Below are 25229 nucleotides of genomic sequence, written 5' to 3' on the forward strand. Positions count from 1 at the left end.
CTTTCCCTCCTCACAGTCGGTAAATAGTCATAAAAGGCAAGTGAAGTTCATTTACTAACGTTTACTTAATGCTCATGCAGAACCTTTTTTTCACTTTATGTATCTTTACGACTATTTACTGATTGTTAGGAAAGATAAAGATAGCTTTCTTCTACTTTTACAAGTGTTTTAAAGCGATTTCATTATTTTGTTTTATCGAAATTCTCTCTTTATTTACAAATAAAAGAAACTTCAACGTGTCATTTCTCGCTTATGATATCACGATCCAATATGATCATAGCAACTACTCAAAAGTCTTAACAGCACGATAAAATATATTGAGGATTTCACTTGTACGAAGTTTCTTCATGACATGAGATCTTCGAGCGTCAATTTTATTATGCGTTAATGTTTTATTTGTATGGGGTTATTGTAATGATTCAAATAATTTATATTCATGGCTGATGAGAACAAGGAGAGGCTACGCTCTGCTCTTCACGTCAAGGTCAAGTCAAAGTTGACAATGCTATCCAAGGTCAAATTAATAAAATCAATAAATACATCTTATTAAACCCTACCACTTTTGTCTAAGACATTTTTCTCAAAAATGCATATTTTCCGAAATATTAGACTGTTTCCATATTTTTGGTATATTTTTAAATACTCATTACTCGACTTCTAAGACCTATTATCGAGAACGACTTTACAGGTGTTCATTTGATACAGGCTCCTTTAACATCGCTGCAAGTTTGATCAAAATCGGTGAAGAGCAGAGCGTAGCCTCTTCTTATAAGTGAAGTCAAAACGTTCCATGAAATTTATATTTGGATTCGAATAAAATATTATCACACTGTACATCTAATATAGCTCGTTTTAATTTGTGACCTGGGTTGGTTTCTATATTTATTGAGAATTTCCTGATTTAATCTATTTTTATATTAAACATTACACATTTTTATGTTAATTTGTGCACGACGGCTTTAATGTGCACCAGTGCACACTGAGTGTATTCAATCGAATTCGCTATTTATAGATACAATTTCCCACTCAAGAATATAATTGTAATATACTACATGCGATATGTAATAGTTAGATTATTGAATGGGGAATTATAATTAACAATATAACGTGACGTGTCACACGTATTATGTTACAATTATTGAGTGGGATACAATTGTTGAGTGGGAAATTATAATTAAGTTATGCAACTATTAATTAGTGTTTATTGGATAAATAGTGCTATTTTTTAAGTCGCCTTTACATTAAACTTTACTTTTTCTGCCTGATAAATTGTGTGAAACATCTTCTTTTGTTAATATTCGCTGTTATACAAGAAATATGAGGTCAACGAATAATACCTACGGGTTATCATAGTTATATTTATATCATGCAGTAGAGTGAATGTCGTGAAACTTTTCTTTTGATGTCATTAGCGCAGTTACCGGTGTATCTGTTTGAGCCGTGTCCGCGCTAACGAGGCAACTTTCCGAGCAAACTAACGCTTGGTTAATAAAACTCGATACTCTTTCAATTACACGTACAATTAACGAGCTCGAGAGTTTTTTAAAAGCCAAACAATTGATGCCCATTAACTATATCGTTCAATTATCATCCGATTGATCACACCGTATCTAAGAAATTAGTACTAACTTCCTCGCGCTTGTTATCAAATAATTAGCGACTTGTGCAGCGTCGTTGCGCTTTTTCGTCGACGGTCTGTTTAATCGATCGTAAGCGGTTCAATCGGCGGTGCAAAAAAGGCACATTTTTAGACGAGGAACTCCTCGAGGACACGAAGCAATGAAGGACGAAGAAAATTCCATGCTTTAAGGTAAAAAAGCGAAAAAGGCGGGACCGTTTATGGTAGAAAGAGAGAGGGAGAGAGAAAGAAATGGTTTGCACACGGGGATCGAAGCGATGGAGATGCAAAGGGCATTATATAAATTGAAAAAAACCGTGTGCCCGAAGGTGGACGCGTACCACGTCTAATGGATCCGCCCATTATGACAATTGCATACGCCGGAACTATAAAGCTAAGCAAAGAAGAGGTCGGTAGAAAATCAAGCTGCGCGTCGTTTCTTCTCTTTTTTTGTTGTTGAAAGAGAAATGACGGTGAAACTATACCTTAATACACGCAGATGGCGCAGAGATGCAAATAGAAATCGTTGGACGCAACAACACGTCAAAACCCTTTGTGGTCTTGTTTAACAGTAAAAATATAAAAAAATTGTACCATTAAACTAACCTCATGTGTCGCTGTGATATTAAAGTGATATTAATGCCTTTTTCGTATTCACGTGCAGCTGACAGTAATGAATACGAGTCTATTATGCGTTTATGGAAATCACGTGTTTGCATACGTTATGAAAGTGGAATAATTGGACGCGTAACGGTTTGTCAATCACCATTTGAATATTACAACAATCGGCATGGACGCATTGATTTACCTATTCGAAAAGCTTTGAACTTCAATACTTTCGTATAATGTGAATATTAACTAATGATGGATATGACAACTTATGATGAACTGTATAAATCATCAATATTAAATGTCGAAGTTGCGTTTAATTTATTATTATAATGTTTATATGAGATATATTTGATCTATTAAAAATATCTCTAAAAGTAAATTCGGTTAAACTCATATTGTCATCGTGTTTGATGCTTTTAAGGATTCGCATTATTAAATTTACATTTCAAATCGTCAATTCTTCTTTTACTTAGCGTTACTGTATTTGTTAAGCATTAATTTAATTTATATTATGTCGCACATGTAGTAATTATCACCGAAATGGAAATGCAAGTTATTTACATACTGCAAACTCGTGGGCTATAACTAAATTGATATTGCATTTGGTATTGTCATATAGTGAATAATAATCTATAACATATGGGCAATATTTCAGTATAGTTGCCAATATTTCGAGCCGAGTCGTAAAAATATTAATTGAAAATCATGCAAGTCGGATACGAGATATCTCGTTAGCTCGTTCTAATTGGCCTGCGCGTGTTGTCGTTGACGCGTTCGTCCATTTTCCACTTTTCGAATTTTTTACGGAACCGCCAGACGTATCAATTATTTTCGCTCTTTTGACAAATCATTCGCGCTCGACGAAGTTCGTCCGTCGGACGGCCGGAAATTGAGGTGTGCTGTCGCTTTAATTGATAACGTTTAACGATTACCTGCACCTTAATGAGCTTGCAGAGAACATTTCACCAGCAGCATAAGCAAAATATTTTTATATATATATTCTGTATTTTAATATATAAGAGAATTAATTTTAAAATACCTCTAATTAATATTAAAAATTGATTTTATGAAATACATTTATTTTGTGATGTTTTTATTCAATGATATTTTCGATAATTGGAGGAATACATGATGAAATCTCTTTCATGTATTTTTTTGAATTATTGAAGAGATAAGGATATACATATATGTATACATATATTGTGCGTAGAATTGGTAGAGAGAGAAAGCAAACAAGAGTTTCAAGTTACTGATGTACCTTTCTTCTTGTTTACAGAATGCGACTCGGTGTACGAGGATACGGACTGCCACGACGGATGCGTTTTAGCCAGTCCCGGATATCCTGGGCTGTATCCACCAAACATCCGCTGCCGGTACCTGATCACTTCTGGTCCGCGGATCTCCATTGCCATCAACTTCACGGCGGTGCTTCTTCCGTACAAGTAAGTGCTCGACTGTCCGACAATATCAGACTTCCAAACCACACAAGGAAACGCCCCTACAGCTAGTTATACTATAAGTTTCCTATAAGTCTCCAACAAGCATCCAGAAATATATCCTTTCGGTAATGCGTATAAAATATGCAGTTTATTATTTATTTAATTTTACCAATGTTGCACTTAATTGCTGCTCATTATATAAAAACGGTATACAAAAATGCTGTGTACACGTGATGTTTAATTACATATATGAGGAAATGAATAGTATTCTCGTATATATACGAGAAAAATAGACTGAGAAAATCCTTTAAGCGAGCACTCGAGGGAAGCGATGATTTTCTTTCGTACGCGACACACGCGCGGTATAGTGCTCATTTTGAGATTTCTTTCGCGTATCTGCAGCATATGTCCGCTTCTTTCACGACCTACGTTCTGTGAAAAACTACTCGAATTTCACAGGCCGGTGCTGTACGCTAGGCTGTTGCACGACAAATTAAAAACCTCAGGCAAGCCGAGCGAAGAGCCATCACGTGGTTTTTTGGCGGCTCACTTTCCCGCCGGCACTGAGACACTTCGTAATAGCAACGATGTCAGAGCGCGCGAAGAAAAAGTGGACATATGATACAATTCTCGGATAAATGGACGAAAAGCATAAGAAAAGAAGGGGTGAAATGTACGGGTTGACCAATTTTAATCGAAACAATTTCGGCTTAAAATTTAAAAGCTACACTGAGAAAAAAATGCTGTTGATTCAATTAAAATCTATATTACGGGCTGTCACTAGCATAAGTGATTAATTTATGTATATTTTTATTGACATAAAGACATAAATTATTATTTCAATAATCAAGGCCTTTATGTCAATAAAAATATATATGAATTAATTACTTATGTTAGTGACAGCCCGTAATATAGATTTTAATTGAATCAACAGCATTTTTTTCTCAGTGTATCTACAGGTAGTAATTTAATTGAAAATATCTTGATTTTAAGATTGACCGTTATCTATTCGACGTTTGACGATAAATTCAATTTTTCACTTGTGACAATTCTGAGATATTTTAACGTGTGGAACAATGCACAGGTTTATTAGTTGCTTGTCAATAATTGGAGTTAAGATACACACAATCCTTTTCATCGAGCTTAGCTCGAAAAGAGGAGCTAGTTGAGTGTGCTAAGGATGGGTCTCTTTCTTCCTATAATTGTGATCAGAACAAATAACATTTTATGTAACAATGCGACGTTGTAGTACGCGAAATTTAATTAGTTTTCAAGACGGTTTGCGTTTTACACATGTAAGATTTACGCTGAGGATGACTTGAATTTGAGTCGAAACGTACGTTTTGTATATATTTATGTATTTATTAAAGATTTTTTATTAGGTAAAAATAACTTCTTAATTCGCGCACTGATAAACGCACTGACTTTTTTCTGTAGCCTTGATAATCGTCTTTGTTTAAAAATATCTTCATTTTTCTATAATATTAATTCATTTTCATTTTTATTTCATGCACTTTTATTTTTATTTAAAAAATAGCTGTATTAAAATTTAAAATATATCAATTAATAATTTTATTCTGATTTTTAATGTTTGATCTATTATTATTAAAATTTTATTTGACTAAATTCGCAGAATTGAAGTTTATTTTCGAATTAATGTATGTAGCATAAAAATGATGTATAATATTTATATTATTAACAATGTAAATAATCGATATCATTATAAATGGAATTAGTCGGTCTTCTCTACTCTCTGTATTATGTCGATTGTATATCTTTATGTTGATTTCAAAGCTTCGTCGAGTGTTTCTTCTTTCATTTACCATCATCACCGGTTCGGATTAACGCGTTTCCGGACAGAAATGAAAGAGCAACCGGAGAAAGGAAAGGGAAAAAAGAAAAATCTCCAACCCCTTTGCTATCTTTAGCTCGGGTATTTTTAATAAAACCCGCTCTTAACGTAGCTCAGCTTGCATAACAAGCGCGGAACTCTCTTTACGCCACGTTAACCTTGCATGCATATAAATCATTTTCCACTTTACCGAAGAATCCTTATATAGCTGTTTTTGAGCAAATCACTTCCATTTTTCGTTTCTCAAACAGAAATCAATTAATCTTGATTTAATAATCTTGCATTGAAAAGGTCACATTTCCTTAATTCTTTCTATGACTTCCTAATACATTTTCTAAAAATTTAAATAGCAAGAAATTTCGATTATTTTAAGTTAAATATTGTCAAAAAAGAATTTTAAAGTTTTCCTAAAAATTATTTGCGTGAAGAAATAAGATTTATTCATAGCTTTTGGAAAAATTAAAGCCTGCGAACTTTTAAAAAATTCTTTTTAAAAATGCCCATCCAAGAGTTAAAGAGAACTTAATTAGAAATGAAATATGTACTATTGTACAATGACTACATTATCATATTACTATTATGTAGCAACTTCGTTTCGTAGCGATCGAATATCTCTCAGCTAGCTCTGAAATCCAAATACAACAATTACTTACAAATAAAATTATAGGTGACTTATTGACTATCTGCACTTAACAGTTGATTATCGTTCCCTGAGATTCGCTTAAACGCCCAAGGGAATCTGCAGCGACAATTAACGCATATATGCATCTTAACGACATAGCGACAAATAAGAGAAACTCGTTTCCGTTGCGGTGCTCGATTCTGTAGCGTACATGTGAGCGCCTCATGCGAAATCCGGTCTGCAGAAACGTTGCGAGTCAATATGCATTCGCTTTGCACTTTACCGAGGGTAAGAACCCATTTGTGCGTGCTCGAACGAAGGCTGCGTATATGGAAGGGGTACGAGCGCGTATCTCGATGCTTGATAATGCATCTCGCGTCTCATTTTGTCGACTGTGTCAACAACCGTCTCTCTCGTTCTTCCACCGCGTTTATCCCCGTCTGAATCATCCCTCTGAGCAATAAGAATACACCCATGTATGGAGAATACTGCCATTGTATGTCTCGAATTACTTACTCTACGATGTCAAGCGGGATTCTGTTAAATGTGTCACGTTGTAATTTTTTTGAATTCGCGCTTCGTCAGCCATTCGTCGAAAATAACAAATTCGTTTTGTTTGTTATATTCTTAATCCAGAAGCAGTCATCTGATTTTTTTTTTACGTAAACGATAGGGTATTATTACATCTCAATTATTATAAAATTACTGTTATTAATAACATATTATATATTATTGCTTTTCGATTTATTAGTATTTAAAACATTATGGATATGGAAATCACAATTTTTGTGAAAAAAATCAGCAAAAAACAAATATTGAACGGAATAAGCATGTTAAGGTTTATAATGATAGTATTTTAAAAAAATAAAGCTTTTAATTAATATAACATTTTTTATTATGGATTTTCAATGGAATTGCATATTTAAAGGTTGGTAAAGAATAGTTATTACATGAAGAAAGAAAGTATGTTAAATTATATCACAGCAAATTTTACAACAATTTACATTTTTTTCTCAGGTTAAATCGATTCTAGGTTAATAGTACGTATTGTGTCCTAATAATTCATGATTCATTACAGAAGTTTATCGCAAAATTAGGTTAATAGATAACACTAGTTTATAGTAAAAAATTAAAAATTACTTTGAACCCAAGTATTTCTTATAGACTTTTAGATGCTGAAAACGATGTTACAAACCAAATTTCACTAACATATTAGATTTCCGATATAAATGAGATTTAATGTGGCAGAAATGACTTTTTTGCAATAATTTTATAAATAAATTAATATTATCTTAAAATGCTGATTAAAAGTCGTAAATGTATAGGTCATTTCTTATAAAATACATTCTTTTTATTTTAATATCTTTTTATAGTCATAGTGTGAAGATTCTAAGATAATTTCTGAATTAATTCGAAATTTATGGTAACATTAACCATTTTTACAAAAAAAGTCAAATATAAAAAAAAGCAATTTTTGACACATTAAACCTCTATTGTTTTGGAAACTTGACGTGCTGATAAAATTTGGTTTGTAGCATTATTTTTAGCATCCAGAAATCTATTAAAAATACTTTGTTTATTCAAAATAATTATAGAAAATCATTTATTGTAAACTAGTATAATTAAATGCTTTATTTGCGATTAGGCATAGTTTACTTGCAATATTAATAAGCGGTTTCCTGGTAAACCAGTCGGATTTGGTTAGAGAAATTTTTACTAGATGTGAAAAGGCGATAAAGGAAGCGGAAGAGAGAGAAGAAATAGCTATGACATGTTCGTAGTAGGGAGAACTGCGTACTGCAGCTGCATTTGCTTTTTCGCGGCGGCTGCAGTTGTTCTCCAAAGCTGGACTGGTTGGCTTTTACGCTGGTGGCCGCTAGAAAGCCATTTCACACAGAGTCTCGCAGTCGCGAGTACACCGAACATTTCCGTTCTCTAAAGACGGTCGTATTTCAGACCTCTTCCACTGGCATTCTCGCCCGCTTTATTTGTGAATGCTACGGCGGGTAGTAATATTGAAATAGATGGTCGGATAATCGTGCAGAGACACCTAGATTTTCTTTCTTGGATGCCAATTTCATTCTCAACGCTTGGATGCTTTTACGAGCGGAATATTCAAAGAAAAAAAAATTTGCGAAAAAAATTTAATTTCTGTGAACAATGTACGTGTTCTTTATATAATTAATACATATATATTTAATACATATTAAATATGTTTAATATAATATATTTAATATATGTATTTTTTCAGGATATAATATTATATGTACCTATAATATTATATATATTTTTACAAATTATTCACAAAATCCATGCATGAAGAAATCGATGTGCGAATAAGAAAAAAAATATGCTTGGGGGGGACAGCGCCACAGAGAGCTTGTTTTGTTCTCTTCAAAACATTTTTAATAGCGATCCGCTTATTCGTGTAATCATGTAGGAGAAAACTTTGTTGAATTCCCGCGGAAAATCGCTTTTTGTGGTTGCTGCATTTGCTCTTGCGGTAATAATAAACCGTATTTTTCAACAAGTTGCGGTGCACCTATTTTGAAAAACAAACCTGCGCAGTTCACGGACCACTTACTGTCAATCACTAATCCGGTACATCGCATCATCTCTGTCGGATAAAGCAGTTCGTGACATACGTTACGATCTTACAGGCCGACGTAGAATTGACAACAGTAAAAAAAAGCTGCGTTGCATTCAGATTACATTTTCTCATCGGTATACTTGACTGCTTCGTTCTACTTGCAATTTATTCAAGAATATCGATCGGGTTTCTAAAATGATTGGTGAACCGTTAAATCGAAGACAATTAGATTCGAGATTTGTTTAAATTCTTGACCCTCTAGAGGCAAAGTTGTACATTTACTTTAAAATTAATTTCAAAATAAATTCTGAGTAAATTCGGGATTTACACTGATTAGTTATTCTTAAATACCAAAGAAATGAAATACCATTGAACATTGAAATATATTCTTCTAATTGCCAAAAAGGCAGTTATATATCGATATATATATATATATTATATATATATATATCACTGTGTGTATCGTTAGATTCTCTTCATTTACAAAATATTTTAGAATAAAATAATGTTTTAACAACAAGATAATGCCGCCTTTAGAAGATTAAGTATTCCAACCATTTACTGAAAAATATTTTGATCCTGTTTGGAGAACGACATTATTAAATTTTCAACGATAACTTCAATATTCTCTTTATAATACCTATCTTTTTATTGTATCAATTTTATAAATGAATAAAAATATCTATAATCATAAAAAATGAATAAAAGAAATAAATGTATAAAATATAACGATCAACTTTGTAGAAATTGGTATGTTGAGATGTAATAAAATGTAACTGGGGAAAAAAGATTATTCATGAAACAAGTTTTTTAGCGTGATAAAGCCGAATAATTTCTCGTTATTACATCATATTTTTTTAGATATCCTACAGCTCAGCCGCTATTGCGGAGGAAATATATCGACTGATGAAAAGAGTCGCGCGTCACGCAGCTTATACGATACCATTATAGCCGTCGTATATTCTTTGTGGCGTGTGCAAACACGGTACAGTAGTTTAATTACCGGGCCGCTTTCCCAGGTATTTTCCCTGGATTTTACATGCACGCAAAATTACATGGGCGTCGTCACGAGAGAGGCTTATTCGCGAGCACCCGAGAGAGACAACGGAAGATCCGCCAGGCGTGTTTGCAACCGAAAATATACGCTGTTCTATAATTATTCGTAACTGAGTTTCATTTTTCGCAATTCTTTCATCGCATAATTTCTCTGGCGAAATGTGCCACGTTAAAAAAAAAGAAAAGAAGATATCGCGATATCGACTAACGTTAATTACAAACCGCCTGTTTTTCCCTCGTATATTTACTCGTGCATATCGTGAAACTCTCTAATTCGCAACATACAGTATTAATTTCGCAGAGAGATCTTTTGGAGAGAACGGTAGACATATTGAATCAGATACTTTTGATTAATTTTGTCGCCGTTGTGTGACGGTTTCAGCGAATATGTATTATGATAAAAGATTGGCGATTTAGCGAGACTAAATCGCAAGGATTTTCCATTTCGTAGTGCAGCAACGTCGCGCAGTTGTTCGTTAAGTCACGCAGTTATACTACGATTATTTATATCTCGTATCACATACATTATTTTATGACGTTACGGGTTTATTATTCCATGAGTTATGATGACCAAGAATCCACTAACGTCTAAATAAGCCGCTCCATATGCCGTAGGAGGTAAACCACCGTGTAGGTAACGACCAACCAACTTGCAGGAACATCCAGGGATCAGCCTCAAAGGATTTGTGGTTGCCAAATGTACGGGTTATCTCACTCTCGCTATTCATATCCATTATTCAATCTCATTATAATTAATCGTATTATCTCGCACGGTTGCGTTGTTTCAATCACATTACCCACTTCGTAGTCTAAATTAGAGGGATGCATAGTCTACACCAGTTTTATAAACTCTCATTTCCCTCTTATTACTTCAGATATCTTTTGAATCATTCAAGCAATGCAAAATATCGTCCGTTGTAAAAATAACTATACGTATTAAAAGTTTCTTTGAAAGAAAATTCTATTTAATACGCTAACAATAAAACGATTTTGTTACTATGATGTTATTTCTCTTTAATTTATTTAATACATTTATAAACATTTATTTTTATTTAAACAAACTGATTTTGTGAATATCTTTAACGGTAAACAAGATAAGATAATTTATATGTAGAAATATAATATATAAATGTGATGCTGAGAAATGTAATAAACTCAACTGTATATTGGTTTAAAAGTATGTCGAATTATCATTAAATTTATGATTTAATGTCTAAAGATGATGGAAACTTTCAAATCTGGACGTAATTTCAAAAATTCTGGACGCAATTAATTACACTGAAAAAAAGTTAAATTAAAATTAAATTTTAATAAGTATTTGTTTAAATAGTACTAAATATTTACTAAATACTGTTTGAATAATAATAATTATTTAGTTATAAACATATATTTGTTTGGTACAAGAATCATTAATTTGATTTCACTATCTCTCTCTCTCTCTCTCTCTCTCTCTCTCTCTCTCTCTCTAAAGTGAATGTTTAATTAGTACTATTGGAAAAATATGTGTATTAAGAATTAATAAATTTTTCTCTCGGTGTAACACTTCCCATAATTCTTTTTATAGTAAAAGTATATGGTTGTCACAGATTGTCGCGTTAAACATAAGGATATCTTCAATACGGAGATAAAATAAATTTTTACTAGTTATAAAATATTCTTTCTGTACGTTTTTCGACTCACGCTCACATTCAGTCTTTCTTTCTCACCCTCTATCTTTCTCTTGGAAACACATATGTTCCGCACTGGATGTTCATTTGAATCCCCTTTCCGCGATAGAAGAGAGTTTACTAGTATTCAGGTAACGACCAAGCAACTTGCAAGAACATCTCGTAGAAGATCAGCCCTAAAGGATTCGCTGCGACGCGGAATCTACGAGGCGCGTCGCCCTCACCCATCGTACGGATTCATTATTCAGACTTAACTTGCGCACTAGCACGCTAAGGGACGACAGTCGCAGCCGCTATGTGGTATGCCGAATTCACACCGCGGAAAAAAGATCCCAGGACGAGGAAGAGGCTGGAAAAGGAAGGAGTTGAACACGACGGCGCGGCAGTAGAGCACCCTCATCCATGCAAACGTTGAAATTATTCCAACTACATCGCGAGAATCCTGAGGCAGCGATTTTTTTTCCTCTCCCTTCCTCGGCTCGCATCATTTTTCTGCTTCTGCTTTCTTTTCTCTATCTTTTCCTCTTTTTTTCTTTTCACTCGTCTTTTTAGACCACAATTTGCAAATAACCGGTTTTAGTCGATACCAAGACCGACTTCTCCTTATCAGCAAATGTCTGGGTTTTGGAAATTTTTTTCCATCGACGCTTTTAACCCTAGAACGTTAGAACCCTAGAACTCTTAACTAACGTACTTAGTTAATGTACAAAAGCGCTTGACAAAAAATTGCGGGACATCCTGTATATAAAGGTGATTTTTATATATTAGTATAAAGATTAGTAAAAATATAAGATTTTATATAGTAAGTATATACGTATTTTGATCACGTTGTTTTTTTTTAAGTGGACGCGCTAAAAATATATAAAAGTCACCTTCACTTTTTTTAATGGAATTATATGATTTGTTTTAAATACAAAGAAATAAGTCACTCTTAAACATACGTCCTTTTTGAAACAATTCCACTTTCATCTGAAACATATTTCTTCATATCATTAAAAATAAGTAAAATATTCAAGGTTTTCAATTCAAGTAGACCACCTTGTATAATGAATACAATTTTTAAAAGCTTTTTCTAGCTTTTAACATGGCAGATTAGATCTCCTAATGACCATTGAAGGCATAATTTAGCGCTCGATCTCGATCACTTGCACATAAAATTTACATATCGAAAATGTTCTAAGGTAATCGTATACGAAGGAAATCACACAACGTTTATAGAAAAACAGGTTAGAGAATTTCATGTTATTCCTGTGCGTTATACATGTACATACAGTTAAAACGTTATTCTCAATACTCTTATCAATGCTGACTATCTTAATGCAATTGTCAACAATTTCCGTATCTGAGAGCATATTCTTTGCGTAAACAAAACACTGCATTTCAAATGCATTCAACAGGTTATCCAATCTAACAACAAAATTGTAATGACTTCTTCTTCTTCGATATTGTTGTACGTTCGATCACATTTTATCATTCCCATTCTTAATTGAAAACGAGTACTCGTATATTGTTGCAATTTGAAAAGGCCACTAGCTACCTCCATTGTAAAATAATCCCATCTAATGCGACTGCCGTAACAAAAACTAATTATCCTTTATCTTCGCACCAATTAACGTCGCGACGCGACAGTCGAAGTGAATCTTTCGCGCGAACATCTCATAAACGATGGAGGGTGCAAGCTTAAAATAATGGTGCGCCTCGCGTGTCGTCCTCAGCGATTCTCGTTGGCTGGAATTTAATAAGAGCCGCATAAAGTTAGGGCGGATTCCTGCCTATTCGAGACGGCCTTGCCACACTATCCAAGCGCACAGGATTCAGGATGTACGTGTGTACGTAAAACGGAGGTAACAGAGGACGGTGGAAGGTTGAAAGCTTTTGTACTTCCCATCCTCAGTCACCTATCTACCTACCCTATCCGTGGTGCGACCTTCCTGCGTTAGGCCGCAAGCCGTTGTTCTCCACACGTGCTATTGGCTGTAACCGTGTGTTACTCTGACTGCGGGATTTTCTTGTCGGCAAGCCATCACCAGCTTGCATACCTTTCTTTGAGGTACTAGATTGCGGCAAGGTGCATGCACTTTTCACTCAAGTATTGTTTAACTTGAACCAATTAGTTGAACGAAGTAAATGAAAAACGACATTTTTCTCTTGTAAGTATCCCCTTTCAAGCGAATACGAAGTCTGTCTCTTCAGCCAAATTTCTAATCAGCAAAAATTTTTCGAATGATCTCTTTTATTTCTGATGTTATATAAGTAAAACCTCATTCGTAATTTAAAACTCAGCTTTAAATTGTATAAAATAAGAATAAGAATTTAAGAAGGGTATACACGTTGCGCAAAAAATGCAGCAAAGAGGCAAGACAAATAATGCAGCATCGGTAGAAAGAGTTAATGACGTAACTATGTCTGAGAAGGGGAAAGGAAGGAAAGAAACGGTCGCCGCGCACTTGTAAAATTACAAGCTCGCAAGATCGCGGCACAAGCGCCGTTGGCGAGTTTCAATTAACGTAATGCAGCGTCTCTTCCGTAAAAAATGCGACGGCGAACAGTTCGTGTATTAACTGCGAGTTCCTTTCTCCCGCCCGCACCATCCGGTCCGTGTGACACTGGCGGACATTAATTAAATTACATGGTAAACGCGCTTCGGTAATTAATGAAGTGTCACGAAAATCGAACTACACGCCGATACCATCGGCCGGCTCGTTGCAGGGGATTTGCGCGGAGTAACGAAATCAAGTTACATCAGGATGTATTGAAGGTATTAACGATATCGAAAATCACTTTAAAGCCGACGCTTGCCGCTTACCCAGCGTGCCTGTAAACAATGTTTACATTTATAGACAATTGACATAAACATCGATCTCGTTCGTTTAGGCAATAAATTTATTTCGGTTTACGATTTTAATGAAATTAAAGTTATGCATCACAGAAAAACATTTGCGTATTGTGGGACGAGCTCATCCACAGTATTTAAAGTAAGTTAAAAAAAGAATTTATTTTTAAAAAAAGAAATTGGTCAATCAATTAATTCACCACGTGTCTCGGTGGTCGAACTGAGCCCGCATAAAATAAGGGAGATCCAGGTTCGAATAATCCTGGTGATGTTTTTTGCAATAAATTTTCTACAGTACTTTAAAGATGCCCATTAAGAGGATCTTAAAGCCGTCTGAATTATCGACTAAATCATATAATTTTTGTATAACAAATACTTTTTTTTCTCTTTCACAGATTCGAAAATTCTTTTCCAGGATTAAAGTACCTATACGCATTAATACGTGTTTGTGAGGTGGAGTTTATGCCGAGAACACATTTTGCTCGTGAAAACATTTGCTTGATACGAAAATTTTGCTATATGTACTTACGAAATAGTGATCCACAAACATGTAGTTTGCATGAACAAATATCGTCGAGTTCTTAGAATTAGACTTAGATGCTTTTTATCGCGACAAATTTTTTATACGAAAATTGACACGAACGTGCGACTGAATGTATCATAGGTTGCGTGAGATATTGGTGTGATAGTATATAAAGACATGTCGATGCGCTGGAAAAGTAGGGAAATCTAGTGATTTTGTCGGAGTTCGAGCTTTGCTTTAGAATCCTCTTAACATCAGGAATATTAAATTATTTGTCAATTTAATTTGTGATATTACATATTCTACCTTTTATTTAGGATTATGTTTCGAGACCGACAAATAATCGGCACGTAATTTGCTTGAACTGGAAATTTAATTCCGTAAAATTCACACAAAAATATTATTAGACACCAAAACCCGCTTTGATTAAACTTTAATTAGCCTTTTCCGCTTAAAAGAAATTCGTTCTACACTTCATATTTCTGAGAAAAACCTTCTCTTTTTTTCTTCATTTTCAAAATTACATCATAATACATCACCATATCGTATTACGCTAAAGTAATCATTAAGAGGTAACTAATTTTGCTTTAACATGGAGATTTCGTTGGTTCCTTGCATCCTCTTTATCGTCGTCAGGCATGCAATTTCGTGATTACGCTACATCTAACGGGTGCATTTACCATTCATGCGTACGCGGCGTGCGTGATATTGCTGGAGCACACGTGTATGTACGAAGGTACCATGTTCTACTCTGGGTCTATCCGAGTTTCAGAAATCGCACGTAATTAGCGCGTTTATCCTTCTAAATTCGTAATAAGAGGTGCAGGATGAAAGAAATCAATATACTGAAAAATATTCCGCTGTGAAAAGAAAATATTTTAGATAATATTTTCGAAATGCAATTCCACAACGATGTTATAACGACAATGATTTGTCTGCCCTTCCAATCGAGGCTCGAAGGTAACTTATGGGTCAATTCTAAGCAGAATCGTAAGACTCGTAATGTATTCTCGTAAAACTTGTATAAGAACTTATGACTAGTATTCTAATTTTATCGTATGTATCATAAGACGTACGATTATTCGTAAATATCTACGATTTCTTGCAAATTTTATAGCTAGTAAGAAACTGTCTGCAAAAATATTGTATAAAAGTATAAGCACTTCAAAATTTTTACAAATCTTACAGGAATATGTCACGAGCCTTACGATTCTGCTTAGAATTTAGGCATTAGTGACTGAATTCCGCCACGACGAGGTCGTGCAAACGTAATTTTCTCGTTTCTTTCTGATTATAGCGAGAAGCAGCGCGATAACGAAATTCCGTCAGCCTAAACCGATACGCGAAATTATTACGGGGTGTTGACGACGCGATAATAGGGAATTTTTACAATAATGTCGATCCAGATACGGTGAACGCTAAAGTCAGGTTATCTTCTTCTTAACAACTCTTATACTAACTTAAGAAACTCTTATAATAACTTAAGAAAAGGATAACGTGATTTTAGCATTCACCGTATCTGGATTCACGTTATTGCAAAAACTCTCTATTATATATGGTATTTGCCGTACCCTTGCAACATGAAATTCTTCAATCACATGCGGCACATAATTGTGTCACATGTTACGCCGCGAGCGCATTCATGCTCATTAATATCTGTGGCTATGGTTTGCATGTACGGAACCCACGTGCGGAAAATTCATGTTAACACAGTTGCACACATAGGAGGCTTGGCATGACCTAAGGTATATGTTCTAGGACTAACACGCTATTGAATAATCTCATTTTTATCGCTACTAATAAAATCTTTCTGACATGTACATAGCATAACGATACAATAAACCTTTCGTGCAAGCATTAAAAATCTTATATATATATATATATATAATTATATATATGAATATAAAACAGAGTAATCTGCGTACATATAAGTATTTATGAAACTGTAATAATGATAATCAATTATATTCTTTTATCTCTTTCAAATAACTCTTTAAAAACATTTCATAGAAAATAAAATTGATTATATAAAAAGCATTATTTAATTTATTTAAAAACACTATATAGACATATATAATAATTTTTCTAAATAGATTGTGTCTTTTATATACGTTTTCAAATTTATTCTTTATGAATTGAGCTTAAAGAGACTTACTTTACTTTTAAATGTTATGTGTGATTTACTATTTTATATATAGTCATTTATAAAAATATTGAATAAGTATATATCTTATTTATCTATGTTTGCAAAATATAGAATCTACTTAAATCCTGCAAATACATGGTGCGTCGTGATTGTCGGTATCCTAATGCAGTTAAACAATGCAACACGGGATAATTATCCGAGTTCGTATGCGCCCGTGTTTTTTGTCGTCCAGCGGAGCTCGCGTAGGATATATGCGCATTAGACATATCTGAGCGCATGAAATTCTGCATACCCTGAAGCCATGTTCGGCTGCACGTAATTGGAGTATATGCACCGACGGTTCGTTCATTGCTCGGCTAATTTCATCGTACGAATTTTATTTCTTTCCTTTTTTTTGTCGCTCCCTGTGTCTTGCAGTTCTCGGCCTCGAGCGTTTCTTCCACGTTATTGCGTCCGCTTTCGACGGCTTTAAATTTACGCCGAATGACATTTTGACGGTACCGACCGCGACATGTCGAAGTCTCCAATTGCATAAATGCAACGCATCACCAACCTTTCTGATCTTTAACAATTTAGTGGATATTTCAGCGCGGCAAATTATAATGCTTTTAAATAGAAAGGAAAAAATATATTTCCATTTCAATAAATCAGAAGATAATTAATTACATTTAAATTAATCGAAATGGTTCTGACGTTTGGTAGGACAAATGGATAATGAAGGGAAAAAGATAATATAATGAGAGAAAAATATGATATATTTTTTATATTTTACATGAAAGGAATGATTTTGCTGGAATATCTAAAAATTTAGCTACATACAGATTTGAAAACAATTTTGTTGGACTATTAAAATATTTACATAGAAAATTCAAGCATGATGAACAATGTTGCAAAAAATTTTGATATTCTCGCAACCAGCTTGAGCGTTCTACATATTTTTATAGTCTAACAAATTATTTTCAGATCTGTATTTAGCTAAATTTCAGATATTTCAACAAAATAATTCTTTTCATGTATTGATAATTTAATTTGGATAAGAATTTTTTACACATATTTTTTTCTTCTTATTCTACTTCTATATGGATTAATCCATTTACCAATAGAGAAATATGCACGAAGTAATGTACATACTAATTAAATTTCTTAGTGCAGAACACTGCCTACAAATTTGATAGACACAATAAATTTGATAAAATCCAGCCTACTCATTATATGATTGTTAATTATCCGGTCATGAGTAATTCAGACGTACTTTTCACAGATTGATTGTAAATAATATGAGGAATTGCTGGTTATTTAATTCAAACCATTCACTTTATATATCCTATTGAATAAATGGTATTTTATTATTTAAGCTCTATAGCATAATAATTGCGAGATTTGTATAATATTATTTGTAACATTCGAAAATTACATAAAATGTGTGTGTGTGTGTGTGTGTGTGTGTGTAATTTTCTGGATTCAATTAAAATATTAAAGGAAAAGGTAATATTATGGCTTTTGTAAGTATGATGGCCTCTCTTAATATTAAATAACGAATTTCAATAATCATTTATGGAATCATTTATTCAGTAGCCCCTTTGTATCTTTATTATGTCAATACACATAATAGCTAGCGTTTATTATAACATATTTTTACTTCCAAGCATTTTGAAATATTTTTAAAGTTCATTTTAGCATTTAATTATATATACTCTAGTCTTTATTCTTCTTAAATTTAAGAGTATTATCACATGAATATATGTGCATTTGAATGTGTTGTTCATTATTTAGTATTTAATTTGATTGAAATTTCGCATTTCGAGCAAAGTTGAACAGCATGATACTTTGCTAATAGCTTCCTAAATATACTGATTTTTTGCTATCTCTTTTTCGAAGTTTTCATATAAAAATAATTATTCAATAAATCGATTGTAGCTTACTGTTAGTCTATTAGTTCACGTTATATGTAGATACTACAAATTTTTAGTACTGACAATGAGTAGCCTATATCGAAAGAAATTATGTGTACGTATACATATTTTTTCATACATTATGTAATATTTTATTTTCTTCTAAATATATAATTTTGTAATCAAATACTGTGCTTTTTAACAAAACCAAATTTTAAATCTATTTTTGTAGAAGGTATATTTTTATAAATAATGTTTTAAGTAATAAATATTTTATAATTTTCAGTCTTATTGTAAGATCGATTGAATACTTTGATGAATGTAATTATTAAATTTTCAGATTAAATATTGATTATTAACAAAATTATTGTATAAATGTGAATGGAGAGCCATAATACCACCTTTCTCTCTAACAATACTTAAAATTATACCTTCGTAAACATAAATGTACATTACAATTCGATCATAATACATGCACGGTATTTCAAATAATTTTTGAATGCGCGCTACATGCATTTGCACTATCGTTATAAAATGGCAAGTTTATATTAAAAATCTGTCGAGATTTGAAATATTTCGTTCTCTCAATTACGAGCATTATATTTTCTTTATATTTCGACCTGCAATATTAAATTCCCACTCGTTATTTAATCACTCCCGTAATGTTACTTCGGTGGACGCTGTTCAAGCACGTCGAATTACGCAGGCAGTGCCGACGTATGCGTGTCGTCATATTGCATGTAGCTCCACGTTGTTTATGCTTAACACTCGCAAGCTGTGGTCACCGCGACCGCACTGTGTTGCACCGGAAGTGGTTGCACCGAGACACGCTGGCGCGTGGAATGTCCGCGAAGTCGCTTGTCCCTGTACAAACGAGCTCGCTATTCCGTCGCATCTCGTCCCCTGGATGTAAAATTCTTATGACGTTGTTACGACCTTGTCGGGGGCCGGCGGCTTGTAAATCCGACAGCGTAATCTGTGATAAATTATGGACGGCGAATTTCTCGCCACGGTGTCAATAAATCAAAACGCGTCCAATTACAGTGTTCATTCGTGATTATTTCTCGTAAAACACGAAACATTATAGCATCAACGCAGCCCGAAAATATAAACCGCGCTCGCTAAATTATTTGTGCTCACGATATTTAACACTGACTCACAACAAAAGAACGATATTTAATTATATCGGACATTATACATAATTCCGACATAAATCGACGATTGTTTCTCAGCGAATCATTTAATTGCGCGGCCCTTTTTAATTATCGTCGTCGTTCTCTCTTTGATGCATTAAAAGTATATTTATATCACGACCACACACAAGATCATGTCGCGTATTGCACCGCAAGTAGATAGAGCCGTGGTTGCATATTATTCTACTGCAGCCAGGACGAATGCAATATCGCCACGTGTGTTGTTTGTAGGTACCTCGCATATCCCGTCGTACGTGCCTGCAAAGTGTAACTCTAAAATTCCTGCGGTATGTAACCGAAACGTTTATTCCGCGTACGATCGCGCACGTCGGTTAACCGCGTTTTCATAACGGTGAACGTGATGACAGCTATTCCAATCAGTTATTTTGCTGTATCCAATCTTTATTTATTAATAAAAATTCACGATTTTCATTATTTGTCATTCCGCAATAGTCCGTGAGTTTCGGAAGGAAATTCGAGCGTTTTCTGTATTAATATATCTATTATATCTAATCGTTTCGAACGGAAAGATAAAAAGACATAAATTTTAATTAATTATCTTTAATTTAATTATGTTTGCCTAGTCGTTTTTTTTTATCTTCGATGCGCCCCCAAGTAACGTAATGTAGTTTGTGAGAAAGACTTATTAGGTTGTACACCATTTCACGCATACGTACGAACTTGTTTATATACGTATACAGCATCACGCTGGAAATAGGAAGCGGTTGCCGCGCCATTCACAGCCGGTCTCGTCGCAATATTGCATTGGATAGTTCGCAGGCACCTCGCCTCGCTAGTCCGTGTAACGTATTAACCTGCGTAAGCTTCACAACTTCGAAGTTTCGAGGTAAATAATGTATACACGTGCTCTCGCGATAATCCTGGAACTAAACTTCGCAGTAAAATTTTGCTCCACGGACGAGTATCATATTTTTTTTTCTCGTAAAAGCGGATTAATGTGCAACAAAAGATAAACACTAACAGCAATTAAAAATTATTATTTAAGAAAAATCATCAAGGATCAGATTTCTTATTTTCTTTTCTTGATCTGAAGACACGTTTTCTTACAAGCTGCGATAAGTTAAGATATATTACTTTGGCTTCATGACGATATTATTTTTATATATTTGATAATAAAATTTATATTTTACTTGCTTCATTTACACAAATAAATTTTAATTGAAAATTAATTATTTTAAATGCTTAACTAAATGTGAAACTCGGAGCGTACTGGGATTAATTACTGTGTATTTCCTTTAAAGAGCCGTTTAATTGGAAATGCAATTATCGTAGGCTACAAAGTCATGTTTTATGTCTCAGCTCGTGTGGTCTCGCTCTTCATCGAGAACAGGAAATAAAATTATCGCTCGACGCTCGATGACCTCACCGATCAATTGGAAAGAAAATCTCCCGAGTATTGACAATAATCTCGACTTTCCTGCAGTGACATCGAATTCGTTCTATTGCCCAACATTACCATAAGAATGAGAATTTCCGCGAGACGACGACCTATCTATCGTTAGATCCAATTATTCCCCGAACTATCTCGTGAAAGAAAAATATCTGTGGAGAAATCGCCGTGCCCGATAATCGAGGTACTTTGCATATTTCTCTCTCGCTTGCTCGACGCGAAACGGAAGATCGACTGAATGAACGGCCGAATGAAAGACAGATCGCGGAAGGGCGACGAAGAAGAATCCCGAGCGGCGGAAGGGAAAAAGTTCAAGCGGAGAAAAAGCACGGGAGACAGAGTAGTTCCGCGAGTGAGGCAGCTGCAAGAAGTCGTTGCTGCTAGCGAGGAAAGAACCGGAGAGAGACTGAAGCAGTAGTTCGGTTATTTAAATCGTCCCAACGCTTGATTGGTCAAAGCAATGTAAATGCTCCTTCCATCTTTTTCCCCCCACGGCAACAATTTCTCTAATGCGAATCTCAGCTGCGGGGCCCACGGTGATCTCACAGGCAAGAGAAAAAGAGGGTTAAAGGGAGACTTGCCGGGATATATCCTCGCAGCGTCTTCTTCCGCTCCGATCCGCCTCTCTCTCTCTCTCTCTCTCACACACATCCCTCCCTCCCTCCCTCCCTCACTCACTCACTCACTCACTCACTCACTCACTCACTCACTCACTCACTCACTCACTCACTCACTCACTCACTCACTCACTCACTCGTTCACTCACCCACTCACTCATTCCACTATCCTTTCCACTCTGCCGTAAACGTATTGATTTATATCTTAGCGTTTCCTAGAGAGAGATAACAACGAGAAACGAGGTAATATTGCGGATTTTACTATGTTCTTTTAATTTGTCATGAGGATGATGCGTTTTAATACTATTTCCAATTAAAATTGCGCCTATTTTGACGTCCTGCTCCGAGAAGAATTGATAGACATACACGGAAAGAATGATTTTGCTGAAGTATCTAAAAATTTGGCTGGATATAATCTGAAAATAATTATATAGGAAACACACTTAACTATAATGAACAATGCTGCAAAAAATTTTTAACATTGTAGCAATCAATTGAACGTCCTATATAATTATTTTAAATTTTCATCGGTAATGTTGGACTTTAAAGTCGTATTTTTATTATGATTTTGGCAGATAAATTGAAAAATAAGTAAAATCCAATTTAACTTCTACAACGTCATTTCTTTGATTTGAACATAATTTCTTTAAATCAAATAAATTTATTTATTTGATTTAAAAAAATAATGTTTAAATCAAAGAGAGAAATGACGTCCAAATCAAAGAATTTTTTTTCTTTAACCGTATAGCAAAGAAACATTTCTTTAAATCGAAGAAACTTTTCTCTGGGTGCATATGTCATTAGTTTCTTCTATATTTTCAGTTAATCGTTGATCTTTCACTTTCTCTTAAGGAGATTGTAAGGCAAATGCAATATGTTAAGAACTACCTGGAAAAATTACAGATTATTCTAAATTGCATTTAAAAGTAATAAGTTCTTTCTCTGGATGGTGTATAAAGGGTTACGATACAAAGGTCGAATAAATCTATAAATAATCGTAATCTTCAAAAAAATTAATCAGAAAATCTATTACGAAAGTTAATCTCGTAAAGAGAGAAAATTCTTCTTTGTACATATAAATTGTCATATTTCATGTGTGTCAAAGCGACATGAGAAACGCGCGACAAAATGACGTAACGAGTACTTGCGCCCTCGAGAAATAATCGGCATGTGTGTAAACGGAGGCAATAACACCTAAGCCCTGGACGTTCGCACCGCAAATTCCCTGACAAACGACGACAGATTGAGATATACGACGTTGGTGGCCTTTACTCACCAAGAGATTTTATTAAGGTCCTCCAACGGCGGTGTAATACCCGCTCAGCCCAGGTTACATAACCCGGGGAATAGATAGCGTTCTACCACTGGATCTTGAAGAGAAAGGAGAATCCATGCACGCACAGGCGACACGAAATATCAAGCGGCGACGGCGACGCATTCGTGGGATTGCCATCTGATAACTGAATTCCGAAAGGACCGTTCGTCGCCGACGAACAAATCTCTTCCGTCGACTGGCGGGCGACCGCACACTCCGGAAAATAAATGTAAAAACGCCGGCGGGATCCGGCGCAGCCACTGAACTGAAGTTCCTCGTTCCCGCGAAGTTCATGCCACACGCTGGCTGTACCTCATCGCCACGATGGTTTTAATTCCGCGGAACTATCTACCGCCGACCCGCGGAATGGCCCACCTCGGGGAATAGAGGGAAACTGCAAGATAATAGAAAAGAATGCAGTTTGTATGGGTGCACTCACCGCGACGGCTATTAAAGGATTTCTTGTCGAAGCTACAGCGTAGATGGTAATGCAAAATTGTTGTTTGCGCATACGTATGCATGCGTGGCATCAAAAAGTATAAAATATTTTATTTTTACGAACACAACTTCGCTTTTTCTCGTAACATCTTCTTTTCTATGCAGAAAGAACGGCTGAAGTATCTAAGGATATATCTGATAATAATTTTTTTGAACTGTCAAAATAATTATGCAGGAGGTTCAAGCTTGACGATACTACAAGAAATTTTGACATTCTAGTAGTTAATTTGAGCATCTTACATAATTATTTTGATGGTCCAATGAAATTATTTTTAGATCTAGCTACACGGAAAGAATGATTTGCTGAAATATCTAAGAATTTAGACGGATACAAATCTGAAAATAATTTTGGTGGATTTAAAATAATTATGTAAGACGAGAGTTGAATGTCAAGCATTTGCAAACTGATAGAATATCAAAACATTTATAGTGCTTATCATGATTGTGTTTTTTATAATATTTTAATGGTCTAACAAAATTATTTTCAGATCTGTATCTTTTTTTTCTTAAATTGTTAGATATATTTCAGCAAAATATTTTTCCGTATAGTTTTATTTTTAGATACTTCAGTAAAACTGTTCTTCCCGTGTACGGACGTAAACAGATGCAGTTTAATACTTAACAAAGAGGCGGTGAAATGGCTTCTGTAGAGTGCTCCTAGTTTTAACATTGCAAATTTAATACTGCATAGAATTTCCCATCTTCCCATGAATTATTGTATGTATTATTTCCCATTGTGTGTGTATAGTACTTCAGAACGTAAATTAAGTTTCCCTTCCAGGGAAGTTTCTCGATCAGAAAGGGGAATTCCACTATAGAAGTTCTAAACACAACTCTCGCAGGATTTGGTCGACGTAACGAGTTCGAATGCAGCTAATGATCTATACGTTGAACTCCAGTCCATCGGTTCCCGAACGCTGATAATACAAAGTGCGCGCAAACGAATAGAGCAAACAACGTACACTTTTCTGATTCTACTAACGAACTAACCACTCCGGGGTCCTCGCCACAACATAGTAAATGTTCGATTTAGTTGCCAGAACATCTATAGATTAGTCCTAAACAAAATTGACATTCACTGCACCATGGAGCGTAACATGGCTTAAAACCACTCAATGCTGAAGGTTGGTAGTTAATTCCTTCAAATCCTGCGCACATTATAATGTACATCAAATTTGAAGACTATTATCCGAAATTATTTAATTCTATGACATCATTTGAGATCTCATGCACATAATAATGTAATTGAAAAAATAGTCAAAATGTTGAAAAAATTAAATGTTTAGTATAAATTATTTATTAAAGTGTACATGAATTAAATTATTAAATTAAAATTAAATTTTTT

General features: G+C 34.5%; 1 protein-coding gene across 3 annotated transcripts in view; it reads left to right on the forward strand.

Moving 5' to 3' along the window:
- LOC108728164 (uncharacterized) overlaps positions 1–25229 on the forward strand; it is a 273603-nt gene that overhangs the window by 197221 nt on the left and 51153 nt on the right. For all 3 annotated transcript variants that reach the window (XM_018456583.1, XM_018456584.1, XM_018456582.1), the window contains one exon: positions 3507–3672. In XM_018456583.1, the coding sequence (XP_018312085.1) occupies positions 3507–3672 (166 nt within the window). The remainder of the gene's footprint in view (positions 1–3506; positions 3673–25229) is intronic.

This window comes from Mycetomoellerius zeteki, unplaced genomic scaffold, assembly GCF_001594055.1.
Source record: "Mycetomoellerius zeteki isolate Tzet28-1 unplaced genomic scaffold, Tzet1.0 scaffold58, whole genome shotgun sequence".
Lineage (NCBI taxonomy): Eukaryota > Metazoa > Arthropoda > Insecta > Hymenoptera > Formicidae > Mycetomoellerius > Mycetomoellerius zeteki.